This window comes from Anomaloglossus baeobatrachus, chromosome 1, assembly GCF_048569485.1.
Source record: "Anomaloglossus baeobatrachus isolate aAnoBae1 chromosome 1, aAnoBae1.hap1, whole genome shotgun sequence".
Classification (NCBI taxonomy): Eukaryota; Metazoa; Chordata; class Amphibia; order Anura; family Aromobatidae; genus Anomaloglossus; species Anomaloglossus baeobatrachus.
The window spans coordinates 372,208,639-372,226,229 of NC_134353.1; the positions used below are offsets into that span (position 1 = coordinate 372,208,639).

A 17,591-nucleotide genomic window follows, 5' to 3' on the forward strand; every position below is an offset into this window, starting at 1 on the left:
AAAGCCTCAAACAACAGCTAAAATTACTTCTGTACATCCTATCCATATCACGCAGACCTCTACAAGGATCCTTAGGCTATGTCCGCACGTTGCTTTTTACCTGCTTTTTTGCTGCTTTTTCAACTGCAGCGTTTAATGCCAAAATGGTTGTGTTCTGCTTTTCAAGCAAAGTCTATGGGAATTTGGGTTTCTTGTCCGCACTATGCAGTTCAAACTGCAGCCTTTTTGTTGCAGAACTTTGGTCAAAAACTCAGCTTTGCAGTGCAAAAGCCAAATGGCAAAAACAATTGACATGTCACTGCGATGGAACAATGAATGTGGGACTATAGACATGCATTACTGCTATGAAAAACATGAAAAGTGAGACAGCACACAAAATTGGCCAGATTTTACGTGAACCCAACAGCCAGCACCAAGGCGACCTCATTTTTCTTTGATACCTATCAAACTAATGCCACTACTCCTTAACTTCCAAAAACATGGGAAATGACCTTTTACATATCAGTATATTAAAGTGAAGGGAAGGTTTGAAGAAACAATTTATATATAAACCCTTAAAACATCATTTTATTGGTAAGCTTAAAACATCCAAAAAATACACACAATCTAGAATCTAAAGTGCACAGGTGGAGAAGGAGAGGGTAAAGAATAAAAACCCTAAATGTAAGCCTCTCTCCTATCCACTACCTCACGCGGGGGTTGGCACCCTAAAAAACGATATGGCGCCCCCACTCACCGACGGCTATCCTTGACCTGCCCTAAAATAACCCTAACGGCAGGTATGAAAAGGTGCTCAAAACTGATAAAGTGCAAGAGTGCGGATAGCCAGTGAGGTATAAAAAGAGGATCGTGTATGTCCAATTGCCTTGTGCCCGAATTTCCTCACATTGATAGATCGGTGAGGTGGGTATGGCTCTTGACAGAGGTTAGGCGGGAGAAGGTCAAAAAAAGGGGGGGACCCTAGTACCTGTCACCTGATTGCTCCCTACCTCAAGCGGGGGTCGGCACCCTAAACAAAGCGATACAGTATGGCACCCCCACACCACGATGGCTACCGCTAAGTGAGTCCCTATTGCACCCTGTCAGATAATACATACATACACAATAATATATATATATATTATATATATATATATATATATATTATATATATATATATATACATATACATACAATAATATAATATATATATATATATCTATATATACATACAATAATATATATATATATATATATATATATATATATATATATATATATATATATATATATATATATATATATATATATATATATATATATATATATATATAATATATATATATATATATATATAGTGCCTGTGCTGTGAACCTAAAGTGCATAGTGGTACATATATAGCAATAAGAACAGAGGGCACTTATACTGAAATGCAGTAATAGTTTATAGCAGCATCCAGATCAGAAAGTGCCTGTGCTTAATCAGAGTGCAGGGTACTAAAAATAGGGTGTACTCATCACTAATACACGATCCGATTGTCGCCTCTGGTTGCCTCAACGCGTTTCTCCCTCCAGGGTCATCAGGAGGCCTGATAATCAGCGTGATAGACAGATGTCAAGATAAGGACTTCTATCAATGTGAGGAAATTCGGGCACAAGGCAATTGGACATACATGATCCTCTTTTTATACCTCACTGGCTATCCGCACTCTTGCACTTTATCAGTTTTGAGCACCTTTTCATACCTGCCGTTAGGGTGATTTTAGGGCAGGTCAAGGATAGCCATCGGTGAGTGGGGGCGCCATATCGTTTTTTAGGGTGCCAACCCCCGCGTGAGGTAGTGGATAGGAGGGAGGCTTACATTTAGGGTTTTTATTCTTTACCCTCCTCCCTTCTCCACCTGTGCACTTTAGGTTCTATATTGTGTGTATTTTTTTGGATGTTTTAAGCTTACCAATAAAATGATGTTTTAAGGGTTTATATATAAATTGCTTTTACATATCAGCTAAACTCCTGCCCAACAAACCTCTTATCTTTAGGATCTTGAAGTCTACAGTGTATAGGCATCACTGCGGGTTCCATGCTTTTACATGACAAGTATGAGAATACCCTTTTATAGTAAGAATACTTTTCATTCCCCTATCCTTTGCCCAGGTTACCTGAGACCCCAGAACTGTGATTATTCCTCATCTTTTCCATGCACTTTATCGACTGTTTTACATACTATTATACCTGAAAAAAAACCTTGAACCTGTTGGACAGGACTAAAATATATAAATAAAAAAACACAAAAAAAAGGAGGGAAAAAGTAATGAAAAAGAAAAAAAAAATGAATCAATATTTAGATTGATAATTGCCTTTAGAAATCTTATACACTGCTAAATGCATTATAGAATTACCAACACTAACTAGCAGAAAAAACTATTTGCATTAATTTTCACTATATACGGGCGGCACGGTGGCTCAGTTGTTAGCACTGCAGTCTTGTGGTGGCTCAGTGGTTAGCACTGCAGTCTTGCAGCGCTGAGGTCCTGGGCTCAAATGCCACCAAGGACAATATCTGCAAGGAGTTTGTATGTTCTCCCCGTGTTTGCGTGGGTTTCCTCCGGGTACTCCGGTTTCCTCCCACACTCCAAAGACATACAGATATGGACTCTAGATTGTGAGCCCCAATGGGGACAGTGTTACCAGTGTATGTAAAGCGCTGTGGAATTAATAGCGCTATATAAATGAATAAAATTATTATTATTATACAGAACTGCTGAAGCTCTTGAAAGAGGAGAGGCAAGATAGCTGCAATTCTAATACACACATACGAATTGCTTAGTGCCAACAACTGCAATTACACTACTTAGAGAACTAATCCAATATCTTACCCTCGCAAATAGTTCCAAGCACTCTCATTATGAGGAGCAACCTTGATCATCTCTAGAGCATATCTGTGGGATAAAAGGAGGTAATCTTCAGATAGACTTTGTATAATAAAACTAATATATATTATATAATAAACATCGTTAAAACTAATAAAAACCATATCTGAGATTATATTTTATTTATTAGGGATGAGAGGATCCGCGGATGTTCGTGTTCGCCAGAACTTTAGTTAAAGTCTGGTTTGGCACACGGACCTCATAAGTCAGTCAATGGGGACCTGAACTTTGGTGCTGTAAAATGGTTGTAGCAAGGGCTAAAGGGCTGCAAAAGAGGCTAAAAGCAGGACAATCAATTGCTCTGCAATCAAATGTGGATAGGGAACCCCAAGCTGTCTGCTTTACTTTGGCTGGTTATAAAGCTGGGAAGGTTATTTGGCAGTTTTCAGCCTAAAAATAACAGCACACAGCCGCACCAGAAGTAGTGCATTCATTAGATGCACCAATTCTGGCGCTTTACCCAGCTCTTCCCAATTGCCCTAGTGCGGTAATATTTTTGGGGTTGATGTCAGCTGTGAATTGACAGCTGGCATAAAGCCCAGAGTTTAGTAATGGAGAGGCGTCTATTAGACATTCTTATTACTAACCCGGCAACTGTACAGATTATTCAAATAGACTCCGCCATACTCCTTCATTCACAAATTTAATTAAAAAATATTCGAAGTTCTGACTTAATCCAATGGTGTAATGTCCCACAACATCCAGCAAATCCTATGAAGCCTTGTTCTGAGAATTAAACTAGTGAAAGACTGGAGTGTGTGTGGGGGGGGCAGGTCTTTAAAGGGAACCTGTCAGGTGCAATATGCACCCAGAACCACGAACATTTCTGGGTGCATATCGCTAATCCCTGCGAAAAAGTATTTCTAAAGATCTTTTATTGTATGCTAATGAGCGAGGGCAGTAGTCCGCTGGGCGTTAGTTCTCCGGCCAATTGCCCCTCATTAGCATGTTAGTACGCCCCGTGGGTGTGCTATCATGCTAATGAATATGCAGCATCAGAGGATGATCTCACTCACCTCTCCGCCGCCATCGCTGGATTTCGGCTCAGTGCGCATGACCCAGGATTTTGAATCATGCGCACTACTTCAGTTTGAAGCCAGGACGCGTACACCCAGCCTCAGTGTGCATGACCCAAACTCCGGGATCATGCGCACTGAGCCAAAATCCCCGGTCGGACACGATGGCAGCTGGAGAGGTGAGTGATATCATTCTGTGACGCTGCACATTCATTAGCATGATAGCACACCCACAGGGGCGTACTAACATGCTAATGAGGGGTGACTGGCCGAGGAACTAGTCCCCTTGCTCATTTGCATACGGTAAAAGATCTTTAGAAATACTTTTTCTTAAGATCTCTATCTATGCTAGTGTATACAGGGACGGGAACTGCTCAGGATTCTGGGTGCATATTGGACCTGACAGGTTCAGTTTAATCAAATAAAGTGTGTGTGTGAACTGTACACTTACCGGGTTACTAATGGGGGTGTCTGATAGGTGCTTATTAAAATATAGGTATTGCAGGTTCTCCTCCTTCATGAGGCACAACCTGCTTGTTCATGTAACTTTCCTGACGGACTAAGCATCTCTCCATTTCTCAAAGTGGCTGCTGATGGAGGAGCATGTGACAAATCAGTCTTCCAATTGAAAAACAGCTTTCTTATGGCATTGTAGTAGATTGATCGACAGGTCTGGTCATATGCTCCTTTATCAGCCATTTTAACAAATAGAGGCTGCACAAACAAGAGGCACATAGTGGCCACATTTCTTTACATTTAAGGCTAAGTTCACACTTCCGTTGTTTTGCATCAGTCACAATCCGTAGCCTTGAGGAATTACAGTATCCTGCAAAATATTTTGCAGGAATCCTGTTTTTTCCCCATAGACTTCTATTAGTGACGGATTGTGACTGATGATGATGCTGCGTTGCATCCGCTGCGTCGCGGTCAGTCGTTTTTTAACTGACCGCCGGGCGGGAGCAACGCAGCCTGTAACGTTTTTTGAGCAGCGCAATCCGTAGGATTTTGCTGCGCATGCGCTCTCTGGCTCCCTGCCCCCGTAACCAGGATAAACAAACATCGGATAACCAAGCAATGCACTTTGGTTAGTTACCCGATATTTACAGTGGTTACGGGTGCAAGGAGCCCGCGCTAAACGGTGTACGCTGGTATCCAAGATAAATATCGGGTAACCAAGCAAAGTGCTTTGCTTTTAGTTACCCGATATTTACCCTGGATACAGTGTGCAAGGAGGCCGACACTCCACTACTCGGCTCCGCCCCCTCCTGCACGTGTGTACACACACACACACGCTCACACTCACTTGTCCTCAGCCCTGCAGTCCCCGCAGCACTGAAGTCCACAGCTCCATGGCCCCGCTCGGCTCCGCCCCCTCCCGCACTCCGCATGTACACAAGCATGTAGACACACACACACACACACACACACACACACACACACACCTGTGCCCAGCCATGCAGACCGCGGCACTGACGTCCTCAGAACTCCGCCCCCCCAACTCCGCCCCCAGCACGCAACGGAGTCCGACAATGATTCTTTTCTTTGTCACCGTTGTCATCCGTTGTACAACGTATCAGTCACATGCGTCAAGCAACGCATGTGACTGATGCAAAACAACGGAAATGTGAACTAAGCCTTAGAGGAAAATCAGAACTCTCCAAGCTCTACAAATAACCGCACAATGGAAGAAAATAGACAAACATAGTACAATAATGGTGCTCAATAACGGTCCGAATGAATATTTTATAATAATGCCCACAGAATAGTAAACAAATAATATTTGTGTCCTTCATAATACTGTTAACGGTATACAGCAGGGGCTATGATGGTGTGGTAAACAGTATAGTCTACCTCTAGTCTGTATTTTTCCCTGACAGTGCTCTTTGGGGATGTAGCTGCTGATGGATGGATTCCACTAGAAGCCTTAAAAAAAGAGGGTTATCCAGGATTAATTACTGTATTTTTTGCTTTATAAGACTCACCGGATTATAAGACGCATCCCAAATTTAGAGATAAAAAAAAAACAAAAAAAAAAAACCAACACTTAAAAAAAATAAATAAAATGGGGTCTGTCTTATACTTTGGTGTTGTCTTACCGGAGGGGGGCAGCAGTGGTGGTTAAGCAGTGTCACAGGGGGTAGCGGTTGTGCTGGCAGGCGCGGCGAGTCAGTGGCGGCAGGCGCTGTGGCATCCATGGCGGCAGGTGCGGCGTGTCCGTAGCGGCAGGTGCAGCAGGCTGGTGCGGTGAGTGTCCCAGTGTCCATGGTCCCGGTTCAAATGATGGTGACCTTATTCAAGGGCTCCATCTGGGCACGCGCTGACTCCCGGAGCGGCGTGTGCGCAAATGGAGCTCTCATCCAAAAGCTCCATCTGCGCATGTGCCCGCTCCCGGCGCCATCATTTGAAACCGTGGACACACTGGGAAGCCTGCCACACAGCTGCCCGCATGCACAGAGTGGCAGCCAGCAGGCCACCCGCACACAAGCACAGGCACCTGGCCACCCGAACGCACCCGATCGCCGCACAGACAGGCCCCCTAGAAAAAGCTATATTTGAATTTTAAGACGCACCCCTCACTTTCCTCCCAAATCTTTGGGAAGAAAAGTGCATCTCAATCCGAAAAATACGGTACATTTTTTCCACTGTGGGCCTAAAAACAGACAGACCGTTCCAAACAAGGTAGGTACTTGCCTTGTTCTACCTGGCTCAGAATGGTCATGGACCACTCCTGCTGGTGATTTTACGGAGGACATAAACAGAGCAGCAGCTGCTCTTCTGCTCTGTTGACAGGGCGTATCGGCCGATGTTGTGTTGATTGACAGCTGACTCCCCGCAGTTAGGCAGTGGAGAGCTGGATTTCAATCAGAATGACATTGGCAATCACCTCACATCAACAGCGCAAGAGGGTAAGTGAAGCTACTGCTCTGTCGACATGACATCAGCAGACGTCGCAGAATCACTGGCACGAACGGTCTGACTGCTCTGTCCTGGCTGAGTTCTCTGCTGGGCAGAACAGGCAGGTAGTTAACAAGGAAGTCGCTCTTTGGTCCATAGTAAAAAAACAAAAATTGTACCCCTTTAATGTTGGCATCTCTTGCAGAACGCCACTATGCTGTGAATTTGTTACAGTACCAACATCCACAAAATGTAGTTGTGCTTGTTATTACTTATTAGCAGAAATGCTCCTAATGATAAGAGAATAGCATGTATTAGATAGCGGTTATAAATACAAAACGATAAACTATATCACTTACTGGACCTCTCTTTCTAGGATCTGGGGATTGCTATACCCAGACGTATTAGAAATAATAAAGTATCTTTGGTTCCATGCAGAATTGTTCCGGAGATCTCTTGCTAACAACAGGTCAACGTACTGTAACTCATGATCCCATAAATTGAACTCCTAGAAAATTAAATATTTGAAGTGTTAAAATAAATTATAAAAAAAAAATTAAAGTTTAAAGACATTTATTGCTAATCATGCCTAGTAGACATACTTAACAAAAGTGTGTAGAGCCACAAGTAGTGATCGCTGGCCCAAATGAGCAACAAACGTATTGTTCAGCAATGCAGTACCTGAATGACCCACTGCCTGTGCTGCCATGCATGATAGTTTTTGGAGTCCTGGTTTAAAATATCTGCAATAAATTCCAGTTCTTCTGATGGATCTTTTAACAATTCGACCAGGACTCTTCTGTGGTGCCTAAAGGAAAGAATAATTGCAAAAAAAAAAAATATAAATAAAAATACTCTGCATATGAATCAAATAAAAGGATTTTTAGGTTATTTTCTTGATTTTGTAAATTATTAGTTAGGATGACCAACAGTTCCTTGTCTTAAAGGGGTTGTCCACTACTTTGGCACTGATGGCCTATCCTTAGGATAGGTCATCACTGTCTGATCTGCCGGGGTTTCAACGCCCCGCACCTCCGATCAGCTGTTCTCGGTCCCGGCGGCGGCAGCAGGGGACCGGAAATGCTCAGTTCTAGCGCTGCTCTGTCTTCTAATAGCAGCTGAAGCCGGGTACTGCACATCTGCCTCCTATTGATTAGAATGGGAGGCGGATGTGTAGTTCGCAGCCGCGGACACTATCAGAAGACAGAGCAGCGCTGGGACTGAGCATTTCTGGCTCCCTGCTGCCGGGACCAAAAACAACTGATCGGCCGGGGTGCGGGGAGTCGGACCCGGGCTGATCAGGCATTAATGACCTATTATAAAATATAAGCCATTAATGTCAAAGTAGTGGACAACCCCTTTAACATGAACCTGTCGGGTGCACTATGCACCCAGGAGCATGAGCAGTTCTGGGTACATATTACTAATCCCTGCCTGACCATCCCTGTATACACTAGTATAGATAAAGGGATCTTTAGAAAAAGTATTTTTAAAGCTCTTATCTTATGCTAATGAGTGCAGAGACTAGTCCCTAGGGCGTTATTTCCCCCGACTAGCTGCTCTCTTAGTGTGGTAGCATGCCCACAGGGGTGTACTGACATACTAATCAATGCAGCGTCACCGGCGGTGCAGCGCGTACCTGTGCTCGCTCTGAATTCTGAATGCCAGGCATTTCCGGTCATGTGCAGTATGAAGCCAGGTGTACGCGTCCCAGCTTCAGATAGGTCTAGTGCACATGAAGAGAAGTGCGGGGACATTCAGCTCAGCGTTCACCGCGGACACAGGTACGCGCGTCTCCGCTGGTGACGCTGCAGTGAATAGCATGTTAGCACGCCCACAGGGGTGTACTAAGAGCAGCTAGTCGGGGGATATAACAACCAGGGGACTAGTCCCTGCGCTCATTAGCAGAAGATAAAAGATCTTTAGAAATACTTTTTCTATAGACCTCTTTATCTATGCTAGTGTATACAGGGACTGGCAGGGATTAGCAATATGCACCCAGAACTGCTCGTGGCTCTGGGTGCATATTGCACCTGACAGGTTCACTTTAATGTTCATCACAGAGCCCTTCAGGCTAAGGAATATATTTAGTATGTCTGAATAGGTTTACTGGGCGAGATAGACTGCCATACTGTAGATGAGGCAGCACCATGTCCACTACTGACTCCAAAGTAATGTTATTCCAAGGCAACATGGTTGCTCAGTGGTTAGCACTGTTGCTTTATAGCGCTGGGGTCCTGGGTTGAATTCCCACCAATCACACCATCTGCGAGGAGTTTGTATGTGCTCCCTCTATCTGGGTTTCCTCCTTGTATTCTGGTTTGCTCACAAAGTTTCTGGTAGGGAATTTAGATTGTGAGCCCCAATGGGGAATGTGATGATGTATAGCACTATTAGTTACTCAGACAAGTAAAATAAATGGCATGGACATTTAAAATAAAAACAGAAAAATAGCATTTGAGAGGTTCCCCATACACATAGTCATGGCCGAAAGTGTTGGCACCCTGAAATTGTTCCAGAAAATGAACTCACAGAAAATTATTGCAATTGCACATGGCTTTGTCATACACGTTTTTCTTGTGCGTATTGGAACAACAACAGAAAAAAAGGCAAGTTGGACATAATTTCACAAAAAATTAACAACAACAATGGGCCAGTCAAAAATGTTCGCACCTTTCTAAAATTGTGGGTAAACAACTCTGTTTCAAGATGTGGGCAATATGAAAATCACACCTGAAACCAGATAAAAAGGGAAGAAGCTGACAATATTTGCATTGTTTGTCTGCGTGTGCCATACTAAGCATGGAGAACAGAGAGAAGATTACAACTGTCTGAGGACTGGAGAACCAAAATTGGTGAAAAATATACAAACAAACAATCTCCAGAAATCTTAATGTTCCTTTGTCCTCGGTGTGCAATGTAATTAAGAAGTTTACAACCCATGGCACTATAGGTAATCTTCCTGGATGTGGACGACAGAGAATAATTGCAACGCATAGTTCAGATGGTGGATAAGCAGCCCTAATCAAGTTTCAGAGAAATTCAAACTGTCCTGTAGGCTCAAGGCACACCAGTATCAGCACAAACAAGCTGTTGACATTTCAATGAAATGCTATGGCAAGAGACCCAGTAGGACCCCACTGCTGATACAGACCTAAAGCTACACTACAGTTTGCAAAAATGTATGCGAGTAAGCCAAAATCCCTCTGGGAAAGAGTCTTGTGGACAGATGAGACCAAGATAGAGCTTTTTGGAAAAGCACATCATTCTACTCTTAACTGAAAATGGAATAAAGCCTACAAAGAAAAGAACACAGTACCCACAGTCAAATATGGTGGGGGTTTAAGATGTTTTGGGGTTGTTTTGTTGACTCTGGCACTTGGTGCCTTGACTGTGTGCAAGCCATCATGAAAGTGAGGTGGGACTGGGGCGTGACACCATAGCTCATTTAATTCATGGGGAGTGATTGAGTTCCTTTTGCTACAAATATTAATCCAATGGGGTGTGGCACAACGTGACTGGATGCAACATAGCGAGCTCCCGCCGAGAACCTGGTAATTTATCCTGCGTACACCCCACAATACCCTTCGCAAAGTGGAAGGAGGACGGCCGTGTAAACAGCCCTGGCAAACCAGGAACTGGTCTTTTGGGGTCTGGAGAAGCAGTGATGACCCATAAGAGGCAGAGGGATCTTGGCGCTGAGATGAGAACACATGCCCAAGCAGGCACAGGCTTCTTTTTCCACCACTTATACTTTTCATATATTCTATTTTGATGTCAATCAATATAAAAGCAGTTGCAGGAAGGCTATGATAAAGAATGTTGTACATTTATGCTAAAATACTCACGATGCTTGTTTAACTTCGTCATTAGCCTTCGTCCTTTCTTACAGAAATGTTTTTCTGTGTTCATTTCTTGTTTTCTGGTTACAGAATATATATGTAATTTTGGAACACAAGCTATGTCCAATGATTATCAATGTAACCATTCATATAGACATTATAATGTTATTCAGCACTTTGAGGTCTAAGGGGAAAACGTTTCTCCTTGCGGAGACCTGACAATCCAGTCCGGCTGCCAGTGAGGAGTCCTATAGCTACAATGCTCCTCTGGGAAATATTCATACTGTCTCCTTCCTCCCTGAAGAGATAATTTGAATAAATCAGCACTTTGAGTAATTTTTTCCTTTTTAGCGCTTTAGTATTTGCGCCTTATTCCATGTTTTGTGCCACCTTTTAATTCCTCTCGTTTAGAAGTCTTATTTTATAAAAATTGACAGTCACAATTGATGAATCGAGATCACTGTGTGTAAGATAGTATTTAAAGGGAACCTGTCACCAGTTTTTGCCCTATAAGCTGCGGCCACCACCAGTGGGGCTCTTATATATAGCATTCTAACATGGTGTATATATAAGAGGGCAGGCTGCTGAGTAAAAGGTAAAAAACACTTTATAATTCTTACCTAAACCGGTTGCTGCGGTGGATGTGGCTCATATGGGCGTCTCCCTTCTCCGGTGCCTCCTCTTTCGGCCATCTTCGTTCTCCTTCTGAAGCCTGTGTGCATGACGTGTCTACGTCATACACACTCGCCGATCCCGCGCATGCGCACTACAATACTTTGATCTGCCCTGCTCAGGTCAGATCAAAGTGCGCCTGCTCAGGACCTGAATGCCGGCGAGTGTTGATGACGTTGGATGCGTCATGCACTGCGGCTTCAGAAGACGAAGGACGAAGATGGCCGAAAGAGTAGGCGCTGGAGGACGAAGATGCCCATTTGAGCAACATCCACCGCACTGCCCCTTAGGTAAGTATTATAAAGTGTTTTTTACGTTCTACACAGCGGCCTGGGCTCTTATACACAGCATGTTAGAATGCAGCCTATAGGCCCCAAAACTGCTGACAGGTTCCCTTTAATCGATTGGCCATACTCAGTGACTGTAAACACGGTAATAAATAAAAAAAAACTACCCTTACCAGACTTGGTAATTTTTTGGCTGGTCCTCAATTATTGCTGTTATATAGTTCATTTCCTCTTGTAAGTCTTTCTTTAGAGACTGCAACAGTACTCTTCTATAATGCCTAAGATACAAATAGATTCACCTATTAATACACAATATGGTATATATATATATATATATATATATATATATATATATATATATATATATATATATATATATATATATATATATATATATATATATATATATATATATATATATATATATATATATATATAGATACATATACATACACACATACACAAAACAATTGGCATTCATTTCTACAGAAGAATAGAAAAGAATACCACAAAAATTACTCATTTATTTTGTCACAAATTTCCATAGGACTGCCTGCTTAGATGCGTTAAATTAATAAATTCGCACATAATCATGTTGTGCAGTTGTCACGTGTCATCAGCCATTTATGAAAATTAGAACGGTTATATGGGGCCAAACACCATCATATAAGCTCCCCCACAAATATCTGGATACCGCATTCTGCACCAACTACAGGATTTGGGGGTAAAGGTAGCAGAACTGAGATAAATGAATACACCTTAACCGCTACCTGGATGACATGTCTGGGATATGTGCAGAAGAATATCCAACCCATAACCTATTTTTTCAAATAGTCCTTTCTACAGAAAGAAAGCAGAAGCAGCAAGGCTTGTTCTCCATCTTTCCCACTGTCTCCCACAATATGAAGAGGCAGAGTGTATATGGTCCAACTGCTGGCTTTGGATTTACGTTTCATTAATAAAGAGAAGCCTGTTTCCAAAAGCCCCTTTTCCATATAAACTAAGAGTAGGAAGAGAGCCACTAGTCTAAGGCTGCACATCCGGCTTGAGCAGTGCGGCTCAATCCAGCTGTGCAAGCTATGCAACAGATGCGGTGAAAACACCGCATCCTCTGCATAAGTTTTTCCCATGCGGCCCATCCGGTTTTTGCCGCTTGTGGCATGCTACTGAGCATGCGCAGTGGCAAAAACCGCATGCGGCGGCCAGATGCGGTTTTTGCCGCATCCGGCTGCCATAGGCATGTATTGACAAAAATGCGCCGTGTCGGCCGAATGTGGCGCGATGCGGTTTTTTTTTTTGCCGCATGAAAAAACGTGCCAGGCAACATTCCATCCGGCCGCCGCATCGGCTAAATCTGCCGCATGCGGCACAAACCGGATGGAACGCAAGGCCATGCGGCACAATGCGGCACTAATTAAAGTCTATGCAGGAAAAACGCAACCGGCAGCAAAAAAAAACCGTTGCGATTTTCCTGCAAAGGGCCGGATTGTGCCGCATTGCAGAAAGCGGAGGTGTGAAGCTGCTCCTGCCCTGGTGGATCTGACGCGAATATGTACTACATGTTAGCCGATACATTAGCATGGGAGCCAACGTCACATCATATTCCTCCAGCAGTAGCTGCCAAGATATATAGGTGACAAGTAGAGATTACAGAAGAGGGACTTACTATCATTAGTGTCATGCCAGGTACAGGGAAGTGATTGTGACCCCTGGCCAAACCTACCGCTGGTACCTGGGGTCCCTCACCACCCTAAATAGGTACAGTACCTATGCGCCAAGGCGCATACCAGAAACTAGATATCCCTAGTACTGGATCATAAATAGGGGTGGGATGAGCTCTTCGTCAACCCCACTAAACACTATAGAAGACACAAGGAGGAACATACAGGGGTAAAATGCATGAACTACTTAACCACAGATGACAAAGTTCAGCCACGATACTACAGATGAGTACAAGCCACCTGTTTGCAACCAGAGCTTGAATGAACTGGATATCTCCAGCACAAGTCCAGGGAAGATGGGAATATTTACGCACAAGGGAAATACTGATAATCAGCAGTTGGACGGAAGGAAAGCTTCCCTGGGTCCTAAAGGGGAATGGATGAAAACCCAGCAGGAAAGCTACCTGTACCAAGGAATTCTAACAGCAGGAACAATGGAAAGTCAAAGAGCGTTTTGAGCAGCCAAACGCTGTGACCTTCTATGGCCAGAAACCACATTACTGTGTCACACCCGTGACATTAGTTGGGACAATATAGATAGTTACTCAACCGCTGACAAGAATTAATAAAATGAATACTGAAATATTCAGCATCGCAGTGAACAAATCTATCCATCACCCTTAGGCCAAGTTCACAACCATATTTTTGGTTGAAGCGTAGACTTGTGAAAAAATAGACAGAACCTAGATGAATGTTATTCAATAGGACAGTGCAGATGAGCATTATTATTTTTTATTAAACAAAGCAAATCTGTGCATGAACAATATAAGTATCAACATTCACCATTTTCTTCTGTGTGTCAGATGAGACGCGCCTATTCAAGTCTATGGGTGCGCAAATACATTTTTACGTGGCCTGGAAGCAGATCATGCTGACAAATAACCCTCTGTTACTCACCACACTGTGTAGTTAGCAGCATTCAGTTCGATGGCATCACCCGTCAGCTTAAAAGCTCTTTCACTCCTCTCATCTTGCTGAAGAACAGCCCGGAAGTAGTCATAAACATCGCGGACTGAAAGGCAAGCGTCAGATTATCAGCCCTGCACTGCAACGAGGCACAGGAAGCTTTACTGATAGAATGATGTGCGGATTACTTGCATTTTTGAGGCGTTTCTAATAATGAAACACACTAAAAACACATGCACATTTTTTACCTGTGGATTTTCTGCAACTTATGGAAGTCTATGGGGAAAATCTGCATGGAAAACTCAGCATTTAAACAGAGTAAAATAAAAAAAAAGGGTACATAGCCCGAAAGGGTTTTTCTGGTTGCAATTTGATTATAATAAAAAACAAAACAAAACAAAACAAAACAAAAAAAAAAACAAACAACAACTGTGCTTTACTCACCCTTCCCCCATCAAATGTAGAGTATCTGCTGCTCCCAGTGTCTGTTATTGTCAACTGCGTAACCAACAACTGCGGATAGCGGCGTTGCCTATATTAATGGTGTGAATAGATAGCAGTAACAGACACGGGGAACAGTGAAGGCTCATTGCTGGACCTGAGAAGGAATTTTTATTTAGTTTTTTTTTTTTTAAACCGGCTGCCAGGGAAAAAAGCTTTTCTGTAGACAGGCAAGTAAAGAGCTCAGCTCTCTCAGTCCTATAGAGGATTAATGGAGCAGTGGTGCACACTCATTTACTGCTTCATCCAGAGGAGTCAGAGGTACGTCATAGGTCACGTCCTCCCCTTTGGTGCGGTCTCACCAGCCGAACCCCCACCTTTCCCTGTACGTCGGCTGATTTGATCAGTTAACAGGTGCCTCTACGGCACCACTAACATCAGCGGTATTTAGCCAGAAATCAGGATCCGGCACAAATGCATTTCAGTTCCATTCATTTACAATGGAAGCACGGTCACATGCGGTTGTGTACGCCGCACACAACGGCATGTGACCGCATCTTGACGCACTTGCTTTGTAAATGAATGGAACTGAAATGCATTTGTGCCGGATCCGGCTTTTCAGGAAAATACCGCTGATGTGAGCGGCGCGTTACAACGGCAGGCAGATCAGAGATGTGCCCACCACTGTAAACTAGTTAAATTCTACTGCCTAATATAAAGCGCTCCATCATCATTCCCCGCTCCCATCAGCGGCCCCATAATGTGGTCGCAGGGCATAGATGGTTTGTCATGAGAGCCGGGGGTCAGCTTTTTTTGGCTGCCACAACATTGAAATAAAAGTCGATCAAAACACTACTCAACGTGTGCACGTGGCCTATCTGTCCAGAAGATAAGTGATCATCCCTTTAACCACTTATAGAAATGACATATTCCTGAGAGATTCTGCAAGCCTTCATTCATTCTAAAACTTATCAATGTCCATAGGTCTGAAGAATTTTATCACAAAACCTAACACAAAATCAGCACAACACTGCTTTATTACCGGCTGATCATTACAGATCTGACCCGATAACAGAACGAACATGCAATTGCTCAAGGAGGGACAGACAGAGCACTTGAAACGAGCGTCATGATGACGCTTCATCTCAGGAAGGGGACAGAGGCTGAGCTCACTGCCACAGACTTTTCCCCCTGATGACGTTTCGCACCAGGAAGGGGACAGATGGTGCAGTCACGGCCAGCACAGACTATGCCCCCTGATGACGCTTCATCTCAGAAAGTGAACAGATGAGTCACTGCCACAGACTCTGCACCCTGATGATGCTTTGTTTTATGGAGAGGACAGAAGCTGAGGTCACTGCCACTGACTCAACCCCCTGATGATGCTTCATTTCAGGGAGAGGACAAAGGCTGCAATCACTGTTGCCACAGATTCTGCCCCTTGATGGCGCTTCTTTTTAGGGAGGGTGACAGAGGCTACGGTCTCTGCCCCCTGATGACTCTTCGTTTCAGGGAGAGGACAAAAGCTGTGGTCACTGCCACAGACTCTGCCCCCTGATAACGATTCATTTCAGGGAGAGGACAAAGGCTGCAGTCACTGCCGCCACAGATTCTGCCCCCTGATCACGCTTCATTTCAGGGAGGGGACAATAGCTGCAGTTTCTGTCACAGTTTCTGCCCCCTGATGACGCTTAGTTTCAGAGAGGGTACAGAGGTTGCAGTCACTGCTGATGACACTTTGTTTGAATATAGCAGCATGTACTGGGATTCTCAAACAAAGCGTTAACAGACAGGATGTAAGGGGAAAAAATAGAACAATAGTTAGGGAACTGTAGGGAATTTAGTAATACAAATAGATTTGAAATAAGCATCAAATAGATAAGAATTTAAATGAAATTTCCTTTTGCCTTCAGACCAATGCTCTGCCTGCAGCGGCAAAACAGAGGCTTCCTATATGCCCCTTCCATATCCCCAGAATGGCAGAATATGTTCCTAATATATACTCACACTTCTCACTATACACGATCTGAACTACCGGGTTCGGTCCATCGTCCTGAGGAACCGGTGTGACATCAGCCCATTCCTTCCGATCTCTACAGAGACAGCAGGTACAAGTACATGTTATATAGTGACAGTAGAGGCTCCACCATGGTTGCAGACTGTCCTACAAGCCTAGAGAGCATGAAGAGCCTATAGAAGAAACCAGTCCGTGTGGTGCATGGCACATACCTGTAGGGAATGTAGCGCTCAAACATCCGCTCGTAATCCGGGTCACAGTCGCCGGCTCCGTCTGTCTCCTGAGGGTACTCCTTGTACTGCGCGTCCCCCTCATCCGGCGCTCCTGCCCTCTGGCAGGCGCTGTCTCCATCTTCTTCTACGCACTGCATCCTCACCCGCCACAGAGCACAGTGGAAGAGGAAGCTGCGCTATCAGCCTGAGCCCGGAGCAGCCCATAGTGCTACGGCCGGCAGGGGACAACCACTATTCTGCAGTCTGGTCTGCAGCCGGCGCCATTTTGTTGAAGACCTTGTAGACAGTGACAAGGACGTCTGACTCAGTCTGACATGTGAGGCTCCATGTCCCTGTGCGCTAAGGTTTCTAAAAGTATAAATATGTGCCATCCACCTTTTAGCTTACTCTGCTTTTAGTCTTTGCAGCATGTCAAACATCAAAAAGTAGCCTGCAAAGTACTTATTGTTTGTGTTACATCACCATAGTATTGTAATTATGATTGGGGGAGTATGCAAATGAAAAATGGAGTATTTGCCAATAGCAACCATATTTGCACCAGATTTCTGCAACAAATCTGTATCTCCTGGCAAAACCCCCCATCTTTTTCTGTTAGGTGATGCAGGTCTGATTCACCTCAGCTGAGGTGAGGTCACTGAGTTCAATCAGTTCCC

The 17,591-nt window shown here is 43.9% G+C and overlaps 1 protein-coding gene across 1 annotated transcript in view; it reads right to left on the reverse strand.

The window, feature by feature from the left end:
- Positions 1-17,148, reverse strand: part of FNTA (farnesyltransferase, CAAX box, subunit alpha) — a 30,156-nt gene extending 13,008 nt beyond the window's left edge. Inside the window, exons 1-7 of the mRNA XM_075352491.1 lie at positions 16,918-17,148; positions 16,696-16,781; positions 14,239-14,353; positions 11,794-11,898; positions 7,501-7,627; positions 7,179-7,327; positions 2,855-2,917 (exon numbers count right to left, since the gene is read on the reverse strand). Of these exons, the coding sequence (XP_075208606.1) occupies positions 2,855-2,917; positions 7,179-7,327; positions 7,501-7,627; positions 11,794-11,898; positions 14,239-14,353; positions 16,696-16,781; positions 16,918-17,075 (803 nt within the window). The 5' untranslated portion in view covers positions 17,076-17,148. The remainder of the gene's footprint in view (positions 1-2,854; positions 2,918-7,178; positions 7,328-7,500; positions 7,628-11,793; positions 11,899-14,238; positions 14,354-16,695; positions 16,782-16,917) is intronic.
- Between the last annotated feature and the right edge of the window lie 443 nt (positions 17,149-17,591).